A 22,049-nucleotide genomic window follows, 5' to 3' on the forward strand; every position below is an offset into this window, starting at 1 on the left:
CTTTATGCTTTCCGTATTAGAAATTTTCTAATAACAACAATTATTGCATAATAGAAACACTGTATTTGTAAACTATATATGAGTGTCTTACTCATTCATTAATTCATCTACTATTAATTCAGTAATAAGAACTCGATTGTGACAAGTGATCAAAAAAAGGAACATTGTTATGGGGTTCGGATAAACTAGACTGTGATCTTGTTTTCTATCTCCATCATCATACAACTGTTAATAACTGGTAGCTTTAGTTAGGATAAACTATAGTGCAAATATATATATATAAAAGTGAGAGATATAATATATATATATATATAATATATTTAATATATGAGATATTTATTTGTCATTATAGTAATTACATTCTAATGAATAGACATGTCCCATGAAGAGACATGTCTATCCGTACTCCATCCTATATTTGAGAGGTGGCTGCTATTTGGAAAGTACATATCACATACAATGGCAACACTATTACATTTGCAGCAGATCTGGAAAACTCAACATGGTATCAGAGCCTAGTTGGACAGCAAGTGTAAAAAGAGATTGAACATTTGAATCTGTATACACATTCGGAAAAGCAGACGAGAAGTAAATCTACATCAAGGGTTGATCACCATTGGCATAGAAGCTAAGTGAATATAATCATGACATGTCACTGCTGATGAATTCTAGTATGATCACTATCAATACTAATATTCTAAGATGGTAATTCATAGCAGAAATACCTTTATGAAAATTGTTGATGCAAGGTCGCCAATCTCCGATCACGATGAACGATGGAATGCTAGTTATGCTCTTGCAAAGAAAAAATGTCGATACACCAAGTAAATCACTAATATAAAATGATAACCCTCTAGTGGCACAATACAGAAGTATTATTTGTCGACGATGCTTACAAATCTATCAATGCTTGCAAATTAGATTTGTTTGGTCAAGATCAATGATGTGGATCACAACAAGAAGAAAAGTTTGTTGTGTTATCATCCAAGTAGCAACATGGATGACACATATATGGCCCTTCTTAATGGATGTTTCAGTAGTGTAAATTAATGAAACCTACAAAGAAACAGTGATGAGATAGACAAGTTCAGGAGCATGAAGGTGTGCGTGAGGAATGTTCACTCTGCCACCTGTATTATCAACCCAAACCATTAATGCATTTGTCATCTATGCATAAATCATGAGCTTGGCTACATTTGTGCTACTTATGACCTATCTAAGGTTGGTAAAGTTGAAGAAACTGCCACCATGATAATAACTGTTATATTTATAACAGATGTCTACATGAAGATGTTTTTAGTCTAGTTAATTGTAATACATGCTAACCAGACTAAGTAATAACGACTTCATACCAAAGGTCACCGAGGACTAAGGAGGTACGAAGCGTTACATTGGGGAATACGTGGCACTACATTTGAGGATAAGGTACAATATCCATGTAAGTTGCCCATCAATAATTAGTAAATGACCATAAAACGAAGCGATTCTACATCACACGACTAGGGATATCATCCGTGAATTAGCAGGTTGGGCAAGGAACTAACTTTTACCACCTTGAAGGATACATGACACAAGTACTCAAGTATGATCGTTTGAAGATTCCTGAACCCAAAAAGGAAGAATGGAACCACGCAAAGTAGTTCGTCCTCACCGAAGTCAAAAAATGGCCTAAGTGCAAAGTCAAGAGATACAAAGATTTTGATTTAGTTAAATGGCTTAGATCATCTTCTGCGGATTACAGTTATGTTGGCAAGAAAGGAGAAAATGAAAATTATCTCAAAGCCAAACAAACAGCCATCACACTCACCAAAAGGTTAGTGCACGACCCTGGCTACGACCCCGAAGCTATAGAAAACTCTAAACCGGATGTTGCTTTCTCTCAAACGCAACTTAGCCAAATTAAGGTAAAGAGTAAAGTACGGAACATTTGGGGTGAAGCATTTCACTACAATCTCATTGAAGGATTGTTCACTGATCCCTTAATAAAGTATTTTATCAGGCAGGACTCCTTCTATAGGAAAAGATCCCTGTTATCTAACCTGGCCTTGATTCAAGATGTATTGAGTAAGAAGGATTATGCCTATACTTTAGACTGGTCCTTCTTTGACAGCTCAGTCCAAGAGTAGGACTCTGGATTATATTCCCCACTTATCTTTAAGGTGTATTTTTATTTAAAGAGTAAACATGAAATAACTTGCGACATATTGTGGGCGAAAAGGTTGGAGATACAATAAGAAACACAGGCCTTATATCCAATCAACAGATAGTAGAGTCAAAGCGATAAATATTCTTGAAGGATGAAAATTCATTCATGTGTGATATTTCCTATATGGGCTCACCTTATGAGAGGAAATATGAAACACTAGGTCGAAAGCATTTGAAACTCAGATTTAGAGGGAGATTCAGAGGGAGTCTAGCATCTTCAAGAGGTCTAAATGTCGATGAACTCAAGCTTCAGAGGGAGCAGATGGGTTCAGTCAACTTGTGAAAATCTCGATCATAGTGATTGAGAGGGAGTTGTACTATTGAAGGTGAAACAATTATGAGGCAAACTTGATTTAATTGATTATTATACTAATGATGTCATTTAAATGCCTTATGGGCCCTGTGTAAATCATGAGGAAGTGATGACTTCCAAATGATTATCACTTGTATTTGTTAACGTTATTGATCTTCCAATAGCTTAATCTTCTATCATGATAGACATCGTGCGATGGCTAGAACAAATCAAGATAGATGATTTCTAGCATGGTGGATTCAATTCCTTAATCAAACCATGACTTTCTAGATTGTGATAGACATCGTATGATGGCTGAAACCGATCACAATAAATTATGAATGTTCCTATGGTAAGTACACATTACCTTTGAACAATTTTGAGTTATGGTGAATATCATGAGACTTGATATTCTTGATCAAACCATATCTTTGATATCATACTGAGATGATATCTAAAACTAGGATCACATGTTGGGTGATTCGTTCATATCATGAGTTAGGTGATATGTAAAACTAGGTATCACATGCTAGGTGATTCCTCCTATCACGTGTTCGGTGATATGTAAAACTAGGTATCACATGTTGGGTGATTCCTCATATCACGTGTTAGGTGATATGTAAAACTAGGTATCACATGTTGGGTGATTCCTCATATCACATGTTAGGTGATATGTAAAACTAAGTATCACGTGTTAAGTGATTCCTCATATCACAAGTTAGGTGATATGTAAAACTATGTATTATATGTTATATGATACTTCATATCATGTGTTATGTGATCACAAGATATGTAATATGATTATGCCATTTATCTTCCCTAGCCAAGAGGGAGTGTTGATGTCTATAGCATCAATTGGATGTCATATGAGTTGACATTCTAGAAACCATTATTTACGTTGAGGTAATATGTTATTCATATTGTGTATGAATCCTATTTATCCTCTCTAAGCTAAGAGGGAGTGTTAATAATTGGTAGCTTTAGTTAGGATAAACTATAGTGCAAATATTATATATGTGTGTGTGTGTGTGTGAGTGTGTGAGAGAGAGAGAGAGAGAGAGATATAATATATATATTTAATATATTGAATATATGAGACATTTATTTGTCATTATAGTAATTACATTGTAATGAATAGACATGTCCTGTGAAGAGACGTGTCTATCCATACTTCATCATATGTTAGAGAGATGGCTGCCATTTGGAAAGTACATACCACATACAGCGGCAGTACTATTACATTTGTAGAAGATCCAGAAAACTCAACAACAACCACTAGCCACATCTATATATAGTGAAATTCACTGCATTTTCCAAGAAATAATAGAAGCTAGGATCCTGCAACAAAGTCAAAGTTCCTACTATATCTAGTGGTGATGATTTGTAAAAAGGATAAAAACCAAGGTTGCAAAGGCACACATGTACTTGGGCACTTTGAAATGAGGGTAGTTGGGTACGTCATTTTTTTAATATTATTTAATATTTTATAAAAAAAAATCTGAAATTATGAGTCATGACAATGAGTTTTAAAAACAAGACCACTGATAAAGTTTGCAGATGTAATATATTGTTTTCAGTTTCAGATTTGTAATACGTCTGTAATAATAATGTATGCTAAATGTTAAAAGGCACAACAAAGAAAGCAAACTTCAGACATAAATGTGAAGATCATAAATGATATAACAATGACATATTGCAAATGATAAGTAATCTTAATCAATGTCCTTAGCCATGATGCTCTCCACTAAGTACCCATTGAATGTTAATTTTATAGTTGCGCTCGTTAACCAGGGGCGAGCCACCAGATTTGTTGCCTTCGCAACCATATATAATAAGTTCTTATCATCACATATGAGCAAACTACATATTTTGTATGTGGCACAATCATTTTCTATTGATACAAGATGGCCTTGCATATATGAATAAACACCTCTTAATAGACCTCCAATTGCCCTTGTAGTTTCGACGCCAAGAATGGGATCAGTACTATTAATTACAAGTTACATTTATTTGGGTCTTGCCCAATTACATAATTGCAAGTTACATGAATCACCCAAATAGGGCTAGACCCAATTAAGGATTGAAATGATAAAGTTCATTAGCAACATGACTAAGGTTGATTGGCCAATTAACCATTAGGTGTACTAAGTCTCCCCTAGAAGTGACCTGACCTAGCTAGACATCATTAGTCCCTCTTACATAGTGACAACCATCATGGCTACTCCCATGAAAACGCAAGTGAGCATAACCAACATGGCTATTCCCAAAGGGTGGAACCATCATGGCTACTTACATGAATAGAAACACCCCTACTCATCACAAAAATGTGATGACATTCACCATGGCTACTCCCAAAGAGTGAATAAACAAAAGTGCTACATCATGAAATTTCTTCCATGACATCCACCATGCCTACTCGCAAAGGATGGAACAAGGACTTTCACCTTAGACTTCTCCCAAAGAAGAATGCATCTCCAACATGCCTACTCACAAAGGGTAGAACAAAGGCTTCACCTTAGACTTTTTCCAGAGAAGAATGCATCTCCACCATGCCTACTCGTAGAGGGTGGAACAATGGCTTTCAGCTCAAACTTCTACCAGAGAAGAATGTACTCAACCAGTGTTTCATAACTAGCGGCGAGTCATGCGAGTTTAAGTGGGTCGCGGGCCATGTAGTCACTGACGGGTTTTCATGACTCATCATCATGACTTGCTAGGTCTAATAGTCTTGACCTACACATATTGTGAAGAGAGGTTTCTTTATCTTAAAGCTACAATAATTTAAGTGCTATACTTACTTTGATAATGGCCGAGGAAGAAGCTGCAATGCTCATCTTTGAGACCCCAACTTCAATAGTATATGATTAATGCTATAATTTTGCATCAACCACTAAGCTATGACTAGTGCAAGATGCAAGGCATAGCTCAAAAAACAATGCATTACAAGCTCAATCAACTACAATACAGTAGAGATTGTCTTACTGTTATTTTGTATACTAATGTCAATAATATTTTCACATGATTTTATGCTCCTGAGAAGGGATCTTGTATTTACTGAAGACAGGTGTACAAGCAAGGAAAATATATACATGGCATATAATAGCTTCAGTAACTATTACATGCCATAAATATATTTTCTTCGCATGTACATATGTAATGGATGTATGTTAATGTATGTGATCAAATTAGCTTCTATTTGATGATGTTATAGCGTCTTTAAGCTTTATTCAATAATGGGTGCATGAAACAAGTTTTAAATTGTGAAAAATCTATGTTTTCATCATTTTGTCAAGTTAGGAGTCAAGACGACCTTGCCCAGTCATAGGCAACTCTGAGTCATGGAACTCTAATCTTCATCACACCTACTCACAAAGGGTGGATCCACCATACCTACTCGCAAAGGGTGGGATGAGGACTTTTACCTCAAACTTCTCCTAAAGAAGAATACATTATAGAGGGCTTACACCTCAAACTTCTCGAACAAAGAAGAGTGCATTAACAAGGGATTGCACCTCAAATTTATCCCTCTCAGAGAAGAACTCATTGACAATGAATTGCACGTTGAACTCCTCCCTCATGAAGAACTCATTAACAAGGAATTGCATCGCAAACTTATTCTCCCTCGTGGAGAAAAACTTGTTGGCAAGGGATTGCACCTCGAACTTCTCCCTCATGGAGAACTCATTAACAACACATAAAAGATCATCTGAAAGCCAAGACTCCCTCTCAACAGGGGTACATTCTCATAGCTTTGATTAACACAATACCAAGAAACTGGCTCCAATGTTTGTCCAACAATGAGCTTTTGCCATCAGACTACTACACAAGCTTGTTGATCCTCTGCAAAAGACTTGGCATTCTACATCTACCACTCAAGCTCCCTTTGAATATGACTTCTATAGCTGAATAGTCTCCCTCTGAATATCATTTCTTTCTCTTTGAATAAACTAAACACAACAACAATCTATATAGGTTCTTTCTCTTTAATGAAGTTATGTGCCGCCAACTCAGTCCCATGGCTGCAAGCAACATCCCTATGTTTTTACTCAGGCACAAGTCAAGCTTTTGTTTTTGTAGAGCATTTTGATTTAATTTTTGTAAAAGATCTTACCTTATTCTGAGGACAAATCTTGCATCAAAGTGAAACAAAAACCATCATATGCCAAAACTCAGCAGTAGTTTTCATTTAAAATCCAAAAAATAAGATTCATTACCATTCCTTGATGATCTTTTCAGTTTCCTTACTTTTTCACTGTTTTTTGCATACCCAACTTCTTTTTTTAATCTTTTGTTTTGAAAAAACATGCTTAGAATATTTAGATCACATTAACTTTTTACTGTTTTAAACTAAATTATATTGATTTAAACTAATTTTGCATTGTTGTTCAGTGAATCATGTATAATTTAGGCTATTGTTTGTATTCATTGTAATGTTCAATTTTTGGGATATTCTTTAAACCAATAGAGTTCACTCAAGATTTAACAATACCTTTATTCAGAATTGCAATCTATATATTATAATTATATTCAAAACAATCATAGCACAATACCCAAGTTGATCAAATTGAGAATTCCCCATAAATACCTTGCAAATCTGCTGAGCTAAAAGACCCCATCCCTAACTCGACAATGACAAAACCAAGAACCCTATCTCTAGTTTGTCGAAGGTAGGAAAAGACCTCGTCCTTCCAAACCCGTCCTCACCCTGTGAGCTTGAACCTCATCCAGTGACAATACAAAGGACCCTGTACCTAACTTACCAACTAAAACTTCTACCTCTCCACTAGTTTCCAATACATCAAGGAAGAGGAATATGTAGAATATTGCATTGACTTTTAGTTTTACAATACTCATTTTGTCATCTATCTAATGTATCAGGCTATCAGCCATAAAGATTCCACATTATGGTGCAATTTTGTACTCATTTTCCATTTGAATCAATCAAATTTACTTAAAGACACTTTGTACTTGTTTATGGACTCATTTGATACTTCTTGCCATTGAATTTCACAATTACAAAGTGTTTCTAAAGAAATTTAAGCAACCTTTTTAATCAAGAAAAATATTTTTTCAAAATTTTCCAATTTGGTCGAGAAAATAATAGGTTTCCCAGAGGAATTTTTGCAAAATAGTGTGTAAAAATTGTAATAATTATGGATAAACTGAGCATAAAATTGGAACGTTAACAGCAGTTGTGATTTTCCACAATAGAATCAACCCAAAATTGGTGAGAAATTAGGGGAAAAACACAGTGAAAATTTGTAGAAATGGATTTAATCAGAAAAAAAATGATCTAAACAAAATGTGTACGCTTAATCACATTATCTTATCTATCATCAGAATGAGAAGTAAGAAATTGCATTGCTTGAGAACACTATTTGCATCCTCAGATTCTCAACACGCTTGAAAGCTATGAATAGTTCCCTCCCATGAAGGGTTTCAATGATGTATAAAATTTCAGTCCATGAGAATAATTCAAAACCATTTGGGAAATGCATGTTAAATTTCTATCAATGATTTGATCACAATTGTGATCCCTCATTTAGCTTAGAAAGAAATGAAAATCATTTTTAAACAGTAAATTTGCAATTCTTTGCATCAATTTTTCCTTAGCTTCCTAGAAAATATGGCTTTAAAGTGCAATTCCCTCTCATGAAGGGTGTAAATAATGTACAAGGTTTTCACAGTAAAACCTTTTGGATTATAACTGCATAAGTCTAAATCATCAAAAATTTGGATAGGACTCCATGAACATCAATAGGATAAGAGAAAAATGACATTACTTTTATAACATTACTTCAAAAATGCTAAATCTACAAAATCCTAATGGGGCTTCTCGGAAAGCCAATACTTTGGATTGAACTTTGTGAACATCACCAAGATAAGAGAAAATCTGACATTACTATTATAAGATTGCTACAGAAATGCTAAATCTACAAAATCCTAATGAAGCTTCTCAAAAAGCTTTACTATTATGCAGATTCCCCCATGACAAATATCAATAACGTCCATGAGGTTTTCATAGTTTGTAAAATTGAATAATAGGTTCAGGAAAAGGAAAAACTGTGTGGTTTAATTTTTAATAATATTATTGATCCCAAAACTTACACTTTGATGTATTACTTTGGAAACACAATCTCATGATAATAGATACAGGTTTACTCTAGTAAACCCCATATCCTAGTTCTGATGCGAACCAGATCCAATTCCATTTCGGAATCCAGTCAAAATCCGAGCGGAGTTTGGAGAGATCCATAGCAATCCGTCGCCGTTGGGTGTCCGAAAATGAGCCCCATTTTTCTTGTGTTTATTTTATTTTTTTTAAGTTAAAGTAAAGCTAAACCCTAATATGACCCTTCTTATCCCTAATATTACCCTTCTAAACCTTAATTCGACCAACAAAGGTTGCCTGAAGTCATTTGACAATCATTCATTCATCTCTCAAGTATTTTTCCCCGCTTTGGTTTTGTTCTACAACTATAGCATTTTCCTTCAAAAGTCAACACTCTAGAGTACTAAGGCTAGCATTTCCTTCAAAAGTCAACACTCTAGAGATTTAAATTTTCAGCATGTAATGACATTTTAAGACTTTTGCAAAGTACGAATATAATATAATCATATACTGACATATTATTTATAAAAATCACACTTCTAACATATTATTATTATATGTTTGAAGTTCTTAACCAATGATGAATGAACATTGACATGTTACACTGTGTCTTCAACAACACAAGTAAAAAATACCAGCTACAATATGTTTTTCAAAATGGATATCAAAATCAAACCTTTTAGTAAATAACATTCAACTTCAATCCTAGACACAAAAATGACAGTCAAATTGGAGAATAGAAACAAGTTTAAGAACAAGTGAGACCCTTGATGTGATGTCTCCATGGACAATGGGTTGTCATCCACTGTCTTCCGGCTAGAGGTTTTTCGTTCTCAAAGTTCATTTAAGTTGAGCTTGGAATTCTTCAAGAGAAGAACTCTATAAGTCAAAACCAATATCCAAGCATGCTTGAAATGAATGAAGTCATCTTTTAATGCTCAAACAGTGACTCTTCAACTTCCCTTCTTTATCTCCTTGTTTCTTGCCAATTTGTCTCTTGTTAACCCTCTATATAATATTAAATTGACTTCAATAATTCTGCATTAAATCTTTCATAAGTCAATCTTAATATTTGTTTGGGTTGGTCTACTAATTCTCTAATGTCCCAACAAAGGGGACATTACACTCCTCCCTTCTTGAGATTGCTCATCCTCAAGCAATCAATACCATGATCCCATAACAATATGCAAGCTCATACTGGTAGCTGTGAAATAAGAATGCAACGCATCTATCAAATAGATCCCTGGATCCCATGTTATCCTGAGAAACTCTGCTTCACCTTCTTGTTGCGTTACTCTAAAGATGACAACTTTGTGCCCCAAGCTGTGAACCCACTCATTATGATCCCTGAAATGAAAAATTCATATCCTGTCAACACCTCGATCCCGAACCGATCTATCCATCCAATCCACGAAGTAGAAGGATATGTATGAGCCTAACAACTTCCTATAATAACCATCTAAATAAGAGATCTGCCCAACTGTTGCCAAATACAACTCCAATATGCATGATTATCAACCCAATAAACTGTCAATTGTCATGGTTATAAGATAATCTAGCATTAATAATAATGTTGAAGGTGTCATTGTTCTCATGTAATGGACGAAATCGATCTCATGTGCATTATCTAACACATGGTCAAGTCCTCGCAAATGCTCATGCAGCTCAATAACTCATGTAGACCCAACTGAGTCTAAAAAAGCAACATGTGGCCAAGCAAGACAGACATGAATAAATAAAAAGGGGGTAAAGATAAAAATCACCAATCAATAAGTAGATAGAATCCATATCATAGGAACTCAGAATAAAATCTCTAGACTGTAGAAGCCTTCAATATGCATTAAGGACAACTCTAAATTTCCTGATTCACCATAAGTGTTATCAATCAAATCTTCACCTCCAGCAATAAAATGTTCACTATCACATGAAAAGTCAGTACCAAATTCATTTGAATCAACATTGACCTCATTATGTTGTGAAGATGTGTAACTGCTAACATAAAAAGCAGAATTCATGTAGTTAACTTCTTGCCAGTTCTTTAGGTCTTCTTGAGTATATAATCTCTTTTGGATAGGGGGAAGCGGAAATACCATGTTCACCTTCATTCTGCCCAAGGGCATGGATCCCTTCTATCATTGATATGATCTCCTTGGCCCTAAGATTAAGATCATCTTCTTTGTGAGTGGCTGCCATAGAAGTCTGATTTTCAGCCCAGTACAATGAGTAGTGTGTCATACTCAATTGACGACGTGGTTCATCTATCTCCTTCTCTTTATAAGCTGAATATTTGATGGTCATAGATATATCTTTGAGCAACTTCAAGTAATCTAATTTCATCCTTGCCAATGCCCCTTTAAGTGTGTGAAGGTATGCACTATTTATTCCACTCAATATTCCCTTATCTCTGTCCACCATTTGAACTTCCCACATGGTTTCTCCAACATTTTTATGGGTGTCATCAAAATGTACTAAAGCTGCAATAAACATATCATCCAATACTTTCAGCTTGTCCCCCAAATTATATGCCCCAAAGTCATCATCTGGACACAAGTTTCTATCATGTATGTTTAAGAATAAGCGAGACACTTGATGTGATGTCTCCACGGGCAATGGGTTCTCGTCCACAATCTTCCAACTAGAGGGTTTTTGTCATCAAAGTTGGTTAAGTTGAGCTTCCAGTTCTTCAAGAGAAGAAATCTGTAAATCCAAACCAATATCCAAGCATGCCTGAAATGAATGAAATCTTCATCTTTTAATACTCAAACAGTGACTCTTTGACTTCCTTTCCCTGTCTCCTTGTCTTCTTGCCAATTTGTCTCTTATTAACCCTCTTTATAATATCAACTGACTTTAATAATTTTGCATTAAGACCTCCATAACTCAATTTTAATATATATTTGGGTTGGCCTAACATCTCTAACGTCCCAGAAAAGAGGACATTACAACTACTTAGAAATTATGAATAAACAAACGCTTGGTGATGTTGTTGTTGTGGAAAGTTATAAGAGATAGTTACATGAAGCCACAGTTTATTAACGTGAGATTTATTATAAAGGAGAAGGCAGGTAAAAGATTCTTTACAATTGCTTTAGAAAATTAAGAATGCAAACACAGACATGTGAATATCTGTGTGTATTTCTATGCTTGTGAAAGTATAATGATAATTTGTATCATGTCAAATCAAAGTTGGGGGAATAGTGGAAAATACTAAAAGTAGCTCCTACTAATCAAGTGATCCCCTGCCACCCAAGTGCTACTTAGTATATGACCCCACCTTTTCCATTTAAACAAAAGCAGTCCTTAGTTCTGCCTATGACACTTATAGCACCACTGGTGTGGCGTGAAACAGATAAAACAATCATCCATTTCCCTTCAATAGGATGCCACATCAGTTTCATTTAATGTGGCATGTTTCTTGTCTCTTGTGCTCAAATTAAAGATTCCCCAGTCCTAGTATTAGCAACTTGAGCCCTCCATTAGAGAACTAAGTAGGCTTATAGTACAGTAAGTTGCAAGTGATGAAGACAATGTTAGGAGAAATAGTAAGGCTGATGACATTTGACTTTTTAGTTAAATATTTCACATGTGACATTATTTACCTCCTTTTTTCCACACAGAAGCAAACAGAAGATATCTATGTACTCTCCCTCAAGAATTATATGATAATAGAAAGCAACCAACATTTTCAATCCACCATAGATATATCTAGCGCATAAATGTGGGAAAAATAACATTTGGTAGTCCATTAAATAGATTACTAGGCTCCAAATAAAGAGCCAACACTCACCTTTGCTACATTGTCGATCTGATCCAATAATGAAATAATATGACGTAATGTAACAGAACGGTACCAAAGTTGATGCAATTGTTTGTTACGAGAACCAAGCAGCTTCTTTGACTCGCCCAATTCATTTTTCAACCGAGCAATTTTTTTAGTAGATTCACTGAACAAGCGTAATATCTGCACAGCCAACATTCGTTAACTCTTTACAAAGGGAAAAAAAAACTAAGGAACAGACTATGCACTCAAATCAGATACCTCAAGAAGCTGCCAGTGTCTAGATAATATAAGGAAAAGACATCCAAAAATAGATAATATTATTGTTCGACTTTCAAAATGATAAGATAATCTGATAAGAATATAAAGGTAGAAAGTTGAAAATACTCAATTTTGAGCAATGATAAATAGCAGGCATTATGCAGATACACATGGAAACTAAGTAAAAAAGAAAAAGGAATACATTCCACCTATAGGCACAAATGCTTCTCGATTAATTAACTAAGAGCATCACATTGGTATGTTATGGTAAGCACAATCCTACACTAATCATTTTGCTGATAATTAAATTCATGAATATAAAACCTCTAGCAGATGTTTGAAATTCATAGCATCATCCATTTTCTATGAAGCATATTTGAAAAGAACCAAATACATTAACCAACATTTACAGTGATGTTATGAAATGGTTGCAAATTATTTGGAAGTGGTCAATGAAATTTTAATTTATTTTTCCTCGAGTGTTTTCAAACATGAATTACAGAAAAAATAATCTCCCAGAAAATTTGCTCTGCTACCATGAAATTGTGAAAAAACAAAATAGTAAATTGTATTAACAAAGCACTCTTAAATAGAGTCTACAAACGCTAATAATAGCATAAACAATAATGTCTAAATAAAGACAATATCTAAATAAAGAACTGAACATGCAAATTAATAAGAAAGCCTAAATGGTCATTAACTAAGGCTCTAGAAGAACGAGCTAAATATAGCAAGAATCTAAGATACTAACAATTTTCTAATAATCACATTGGTATGTTATGGTAAGCACAATCCTACAGTAATCATTTTGCTGATAATTAAATTCATGAATATAAAACCTCTAGTAGATGTTTGAAATTCATAGCATCATCCATTTTCTATGAAACATATTTGAAAACAACCAAATACGTTAACCAACAATTACAGTGATGTTATAAAATGGTTGCAAATTATTTGCGAGTGGTTGATGAAATTTCAATTTATTTTTCCTTTGGTGTTTTCAAACATGAATTACAAAAAAATTATCTCCCAGAAAATTATCTCTACTACCATGAAATTGTGAAAAAAACAAAATAATAAATTGTATTAACAAAGCACTCTTAAATAGACAAGAGCCTACAACACAACGGTAAATAGTGAGCCTCTTATCGAAGAGGTCTTGGGTTTGAACCTACCCGTGCTTAATAAAAATAGTAATTAATCTTGGCTCCGGCCTCTTACCGATCAAAAAAAAAAAAAAAAAACAAAGCACTCTTAAATAGAATAGCATTAAAAAAAAAGTCTAAATAAAGAAAACATCTTAATAAAGAACTGAACATGCAAATTAATAAGAAAGCCTAAATGGTCATTGACTAAGGTTCTAGAAGGACAAGCTAAAAATAGCAAGAACCTAAGATACTAAAATAATTCTAATAATCAAAATAGACAAATGGAAACTCAAAAGAGATTGATGCATTACACATAAATTAAAGCATGCATGAATCACAAGTATCCTATTTATAAAAATCAACTACTTAAAGATGATAACTTGCAGCAGAAGCAACACAATAAAGGTAAGGAATATTGTATCTTATTTTTTTCCAGACAAATGTGTTGACATTAAGGTCAATTTGTCTATTAGTGACTTAACAGTTAGTCAGTTGGTTACATTGCTACCGAGCTCTACATTTGCTACCGAGCTTATCATTCTTCCAGCAGTGTTACCAAGTGTTTCAGTTGCTACCAAGCTAAACAGACAGTTCACAGTGTCTACCGAGCATCAGAGACAATTTACAGTATTGCCCAAGCGTAGCAGAGTCTACTGAGCTATCCTGTACAAGTGATGAAGATCTTCGTGTTAATCGAGCTTTGTAGTGTTAACCAAGTTTTATAGTGTCTACCAAGCTCACAGTGTTAACGAGGAGAATCTAGTGTTGACCGAGTCAATGCAGTGTCAATCAAGTGATTCAGCATCTACCAAATTTTTCGGTATTCACCAAGTCACGCAGTGCTAACCAAGTTCGTGCTACTCGAAGTGATCAGTATGGACCAAGCTTTAACTTCAACCGAGTGTCAGAACATCACCGAGTTGTCTTTAGAACCCAAGTTACAATAGTTGGGCCAACTTTGTGAATTATGATGAATATGGTATTGTAGCTGACTCTAGAAGGTAATAATTTGGATTGACATATATGTAAATCATTGTATCATATCCAAGTGTGTCAATATGAAGAAATATGGAATATATGAGTGTGAACTGAAGAAGGCTACAAGCAGTATAAGGGATAGTAGAGATTTATCTATCACAGCAAGGTGATCATTGCAATTCAAGGAATCTCATTCAGCAAATCAAAGTTGCAAATCAGAGATCAGCCATTGATTCATTCTAACAGGTGCATCAGTCAAATCCTTTAACTGGGTGGACTTAATAGTCTTTTGCTAAATCTCCTAACAGAGTGCATACTTCACTGTATGTTTAACAAGGTGGACTTAATAGTCCTTATTGCTCCTAACAAGGCAGATCACCAGAAGTGTTCAATTCTAAGCCTTAACAGGTCAACTTTATACTGCAGTACTAAAGCTTGTGGGTATTATCCCCACCCCAATTTTACTTTCTATTTGGAAGGTTTTTGGGTCACATCTTGTGTCAAAGTGTTATGAATGTTTTATTGCTTTCATTCTTTCATGTATGCAATTAGATCAGAATAATATATGAAGGATTAATTGGTGAAGTGAGTTAGAATTTTGTTGGTTCCTAATTCACCCCTCCCCTCTCAGTAACCTAGCTTGCCTTATTGATTCCTTTCTCAGTGCAGAATTCATTAGAGATGAATCCACCTCCTCTATCTGATCTCAAACACTTAAGCTTCTTTTATGTTTCTTTCTCAACTCTAGCCGAAAACCACTTAAACTTTTAAAAAGGTTCAGACTTATCTTTCAGATACATTACTGTCATCATCCTAGAATAAGCATCAACAAATAAAATAAAGCACTTATCTCCATTGTAGCTCTCAGTCCTAATAGGTCCACAAAGGTCTATATGAACCAGCTCCAAGACTTCTTCAGAATGATAGTTCTTGCTCTTAAAACTTGTCTTGCACATCTTACCAATTTGACAATTTTTGCATAGACCCATATCAAGTTTCCTCAAACTAGGAATACCTCTCACTCTTTTGTTTTTGTTTATCTTGATCAGGTTATCAAAGTTCGCATGACACAACCTTTTATGCCATAACCAGTTTTCTTCTACTTGCAATGAAACATGAACTTTCACTAAGATCTAGGTAGAATAGGTTACCTTTTGTTTGGTTACCAAACCCAACTAGATTTCCCTTTCCATCTAGCAACTTGGCTTTTCCGTTTTTGAATTCTACCTTGAATCCAATGTTATTCAACTATGCCACACTCAGTAGTTTATGCTTCAGTCCTTCAACCCAATAAGTATTATCACATCTAAGTTCATTGGTTAGTGAGATATAACCTTTTCCTTTTATGCAACATGGTTCATTATTTCCAAATCTTACACTTCCACCATCATAATGTTCCATATGTTCAAACTTTGTTTTATCACCAGTTGTGTGATGAGAACAACTACTATCAAAAATCCATGTATCATTTTTGCTAACATGAGAGATAAGTGTCATTTTATCTTGTCCATCATCAGATTCATCTTTAACAGCAATATAGACCATTTCATCATCATCACTACTATCTGAAACTTTAGCCATGAAAAGAACCAAATACGTTAACCAACAATTACAGTGATGTTATAAAATGGTTGCAAATTATATACAAGTGATCAATGAGATTTTAATTTATTTTTCCTTTGGTGTTTTCAAACATGAATTACAGAAAAAATAATCTCCCAGAAAATTTGCTATGCTACCATGAAATTGGGAAAAAACAAATAAATAAATTGTATTAACAAAGCACTCTTAAATAGGGTTTGCAAACGCTAATAATAGCATAAACAAAAATGTCTAAATAAAGAACCAAACATGCAAATTAATAAGAAAGCCTAAATGGTCATTAACTAAGGTTCTAGAAGACCGAGCTAAAAATAGCAAGAACCTAAGATACTAAAATAATTCTAATAATCAAGTTAGACAAATGGAAACTCAGAAGAGATTGATGCAGTACACATTAATTAAAGCATGCAGGAGTCACAAGTATCCTATTTATAAGAATCAACTACCTAGAGATGATAACCTGCAGCAGAAGCAGCACAATAAAGGTAAGGAATACTGTATCTTATTTTGCTCCAGACAAATGGACAGATATGTAAGAGATTCAGCATTGCCAAACAGCATTTTATCAGATCATCAATATTCTTCTCTTATCAATAAAAGTAATAACCCTTTCCCTTTGTTTTTCCCAATCCAGCAAGGATCAAAAATTTCTAACTTTTCACTGTTTGCTTTTTTGTCTTAATAATTATTTTAATTCACTTTGAATCCATGGGTCATTTTCAATACAAACAGCTTGAAAGAACCAATCTTCCACTTTGTTATTGGAAATGTATCGTTAATGTAAAGCTCCAAAAATCATAAGAACCAAATGATTCATGCAAAATCAGTGAAAGTACCATATCAGAATCATTGCATGACATAATTAAATGCAACTTGTATTTCAATGCAGAAAGAGTCAAAGCATCTCAAATTCAAATATTGACAGAATTAAATTTGAAAGCATTTACAGAGAAGATTCAGCACAGACTACCCACTAGTCAAAGAATGCAATTGACATCAATACATTTTACAGTGCCCTTCACTGGATTCTGTGCAAAAAGTGATATGCATACATATAATTTGCATTTTGCATCAATGTTCAACCAAGAAGAAAAGCATTGCATTCTTCATGAGTATAAATGGAGAATTGAAAAAAGAGTGAAACCAAATTTGCAAGTATCTATTTATAAATAAAGTTACTATGGTCCTTCCATGGACAATATCATGTATCTCAAAAGCGAAATAATTTGCCTGTAGGAGTCTACAACCAAACGACATCAATACATTTTATAGTACCCTTCACTGGATTCCGTGCAGAAAGTGATATACATTAATTTAATTTGTATTTTACATCAGTGTTCAACCAAGAAGAAAAGCATTGCATTCTTCACGAGTATAAATGGAGAGTTGAAAAAAGAGTGAAACCAAATTCACAAGTATCTGTTTATAAATAAAGCTATCATGGTCCTTCCATGGACAATATCATGTATCTCAAAAGTGAAATGGCTTGCCTATAATAGGAGTCTACAACCAATTTGTTCCAGAAATCTTTGTAAGAATTTTTTTAATTCAGCGACCAAGAAGTAACTTCCAGAGGTTGAAACCAATAAACCTTTCCAAATATCCATTTAAGAAGAGTTCACTGTGTTTATAGGTATCAAGTAGTAAAAGTCTGCACAACATCATGAGGAAAAGATAACCTGAGAATAGTTATGAATAGCTTTGTTGAAGCCATTGTGATAACCATGGACGACTTCATCAACAACATCCTCAATGATATCACTCCGCTCCTTCAAAGCCTCAATCTCCCCTTCACTGTCCTTTGATGTTAGTATATGAACAACATAGGGCAAAGAATCAAACCTTGCCACCTTCCACCCATCATCTATTGTTGCTAGCTCTGATTTTATATGCTGCAAACACAGTAGTAGAAACTTAGGACCACTGATGACTGCAAGTGAGACATAAGTATTCAAATGACTAACAAATGTCAAATAAAAATAATACGTAAGGTATATGCAGTTCTAGACTTGGCACATCTTAGTTTTTTTATTAGATCCCTAAAAATGATGTAAAAATAAAACAAAAATCACAATTCAAAAATAGAATATCTCTGGAAGCTACATGAGTCATTCTAATATAACATACAAATAGAGAGTCATGTAAATATTTATTTCCCATAAAGTTTTTAGAAATGATACTAGATTACCCTCGAAAAAGCACTTTATATCAACCAAAGATTTGCATTGTAGAGATTATGCAACAGCCCAGTATAGTAATATATAAAAAAGGATTAATAGGTTATTATATCTGGACAAGATGATGGTTGGTTAAACCATGCAAGGAGATTTCAACAAAATAATGTGTGACCCTCTAGAGGAACTGACTGGAAACTATAGCATTCTATAAGACATTGTTAATAGATCAATATTAACTTTGTCTTCATGGGATTTTTGGCTTTGATTGTTAAAAACTGATATGCTACAGTCCCAATGACATCCCTAAGACTGGTTTGACATTATCATACACTGATGTTAGGAAGCCATCATTGCACGCCAGATTCCTCGAACAAGTTGTTTGTTTGATATACCCTATGCAGACAAAAAGGTAGTATAAACCTGAAACAATGCATTTGAAATGCTAGCTAAAGTATTACAAGAATTTAAAAACTTCCATCGATTCATGTCTATGGTCCACAGCACTTATCTTCACAACCCATCAACCGATTCACCTATGGATGCACTACCCGAACATTAATCTACAGGTGCATAATGGTTCTCTGCAGGGAGTCCGAATCACCTTAGCATAACTAAAAATAAGAAAACACCAAGCCAGATATAATTTGATCATGCACGTTAGCAAATTCTGGAAAGTAGCCACAGCCAGAGAGCAAGAACAGTTGCAAAGTTAAATTTCTCACGACAAACAAGCTAGGGTACTATGACAAAGTGTAATGGTGAGCTGCCTCCGATGGGAGAATTATGATCTGCACTGACTTGATCAGTTTCATTTCCTCAAAAGACTCTGCTTCTTTCCTTTCTTCATTAACACTCACAAGAGGATTTGTTTTTAAGTCAATGTTACTATATCCGCTTACCAGTATTTTCAGGGAACTTCGCTAATATTTTATGCTTAGGATTGCAGTTTCGATGTAGAAGAGGCTTTTAGATGGTAACTTTAAAGCAATCTATTTTATGCAAGTTTATATTACTAGTCAAAGAACAGATGTATATGAAAGGTTGATGTGTTGTTGAGTTTCTATTATTTCCGAGCAAACACCCTATTACTTTCAATTAGCTAATGGTATATTTGGAGAATCCTTATGAAAAACACCAACAAAATCCATTTAAAATTGAAGGCAATGCAACTGATCAAAACACTTATTGCTCAACTAGAAATGTAGACAGTCTTGGGAAGCATGCATATACAGCTCAAACTGATCCCTCAACAGGGTAAACAAAGTTTCAATTATTGTACTCATTTCCTTTCATAGAAATATAGACTTGATAAGAGGAAGATAAGAGCTGTTTCTGCAATCAAAATTCCGCATAACAACACAAGAGAATCCATGCAAAAAACTTCAATTAATAAGAGTTCTATTGATTTTCTGAAAATGATTGTGGCACTTTTCTTATAAACTACAATTTGAGTTCAATATTTGAGAAGGATTTCATTCAGACAACAATGCTATTGTTAAGGTTTGGTAGCAGCAGGAGATATCTGTGTACGTGTGATTGCATTAGCATTATATTTGAAATACTTGCTTGAAGTATCCCAAATGGATATTGACCCGATTTTATCTCAAGATTATTCTCAGAACATAAACATATGAAGATGCATTATAAACCAACAATATAAACCAGTAGATTCTCATAAAATATCTTAAAATATGTAGCATTCAAAAGTCCAATCTTAAACACAGTTTTACAATTAGTCTTAAACATAGTTTTACACTCATATTGGAATACCAAGAAAAGAACCCGTAAGCACATGCGAGACACCTGATGTGACGTCTCCACGGATAATGGGTTTGCATCCACTGTTTACCAACACAAGGGTTTACGTCCTCACGCTAGATGAAAGCTGAAGCTTTCCAAATAACTCTCTCAAGAGAGAATCTGAAATCTGAATCATAAACCAAGCATAACCAGATGAGCTTCTCCTCCTCCTTTAAAAGACCCAACCTGTGACTCTTCAACTTTTGTATTCTCATCCCTGTCCCTCAAGCCAACTCATCTCTTATTCACTCTCCTTTAATTAAAATTGACTTAATAATTCTGTATTAAGTCCTCGAAGGTCATATATGGGATTGGCCTATCAATTTTTAATGTCCCAATAAAAGGGGACATTACAATCCTCCCCTCTCGAGATTGTTTTCCCTCAAACAATTGCAAGCATGCAACCATGATACGGAGATCCCAAATCAACATCATGAATAATGCTTTGACAACCCGGTGTGTTGTTGTAATATGAACGAAAGACCAAGAACTGCAAAGCCATTCACCATCTTCCTCTGATAACAATACATCAAGCGTGCTAATGCCAGGATCCCAAACCATCCCATGTACATGTTCAATCAGAACAAACTGAAGTGTGCTACCATCATATAAAAAAAGATCCTCAATCCGACTAAGAATTTCACTCCAATTGAGATCACAAGCACCACTATGGTCAAATAATTGTGGGAACTCAACTGTGTGCCAACCAACTCCTGGAAACATTACGCACCACGAGAATATTCCTCTTGGATCCCACAAACAAAAGGGCCATCCACCTTCCCAACTATCTGTACTATCTTGTTGCTTTGTGCCCATAGTGGGTGGAGTACCCGAGCTGCTCAACTGCCACAACGTTGCCCCTCTCACTATATGCACCCTAGCTATATTGCTCGCCACATCTCTATCCAAGGCTGATTTGTAATCAATGTTATGTCCCTTTGTCAAGGCAGCAACCTCTTGGTTGTAACAATTATCAATCTAGAACTCCTGACCAAAATCAATGATTGTGCCATCATCGTCCATAAGGAGATACAAACCAATGAAGGTATCTACAACTTCAAATACTTGCATCCTCTAATACCATCTTTCAAAGTTGGCAAACCTTCACTCCATAATGGATTATACAATCTCTAAGTCAACCCGTGCCTATGTCTCATCAAATCCTCTCCATGTGGATCAAATGGAAAGTGACGAGCACTCCCCACAGTATAGTCACACTGCATAACCTTAACCTCCATCACTGGCTCATCACATAGTGCAATCTTCCCACTAGAAGTGCATGAATCCTACTCAACCTAATCAACCCTCATGACATCCATCACTAAAAACCCCCTCAACAATCATATCTGAATATTGGGTTGAATTAGAGCATGCCAAAACTAATTTCTAATTCTCTGCTTTATGAAATGTCACTAAAGCAACCTCAAAGGTGTCCTTGGCATTCATGAGCTCATATGTACATACATCAACTTCTGCTTCCTTCTCCCTCAACGCTTCTGAATAAATCTTTGCAAGGTCAAAGAGGTGATCACGATCTGAAAGAAGACGTAGCTAATCTGATTTCATAGTCTTCAGCCCTTCCTTTATTATTAATAGCTGTGGATATTCCTCTTTAACTCCCCTTTGTTTCCACTTCATGTGTTCCTTCCAAAGGTGTTTTTCAAACATCCCATAAATGTCGTCGAAGTGTACTAAG

At 34.8% G+C, this 22,049-nt stretch overlaps 1 protein-coding gene and 1 pseudogene across 4 annotated transcripts in view; one reads left to right on the forward strand and one right to left on the reverse strand.

Annotated features, from left to right (window-relative positions):
- SEC8 (subunit of exocyst complex 8) overlaps positions 1–22,049 on the reverse strand; it is a 254,137-nt gene that overhangs the window by 208,152 nt on the left and 23,936 nt on the right. For all 4 annotated transcript variants that reach the window (XM_089788245.1, XM_089788243.1, XM_089788246.1 and 1 more), the window contains exons 3-4: positions 18,056–18,268; positions 12,397–12,570 (exon numbers count right to left, since the gene is read on the reverse strand). In XM_089788245.1, coding sequence (XP_089644371.1) covers positions 12,397–12,570; positions 18,056–18,268 — 387 coding nt within the window. The remainder of the gene's footprint in view (positions 1–12,396; positions 12,571–18,055; positions 18,269–22,049) is intronic.
- Positions 1,566–2,126, forward strand: LOC149552680 (uncharacterized; annotated as a pseudogene).

The sequence above is a fragment of the Cupressus sempervirens genome, chromosome 6 (assembly GCF_028749045.1).
Source record: "Cupressus sempervirens isolate cs-2001-9-10 chromosome 6, ASM2874904v1, whole genome shotgun sequence".
Lineage (NCBI taxonomy): Eukaryota > Viridiplantae > Streptophyta > Pinopsida > Cupressales > Cupressaceae > Cupressus > Cupressus sempervirens.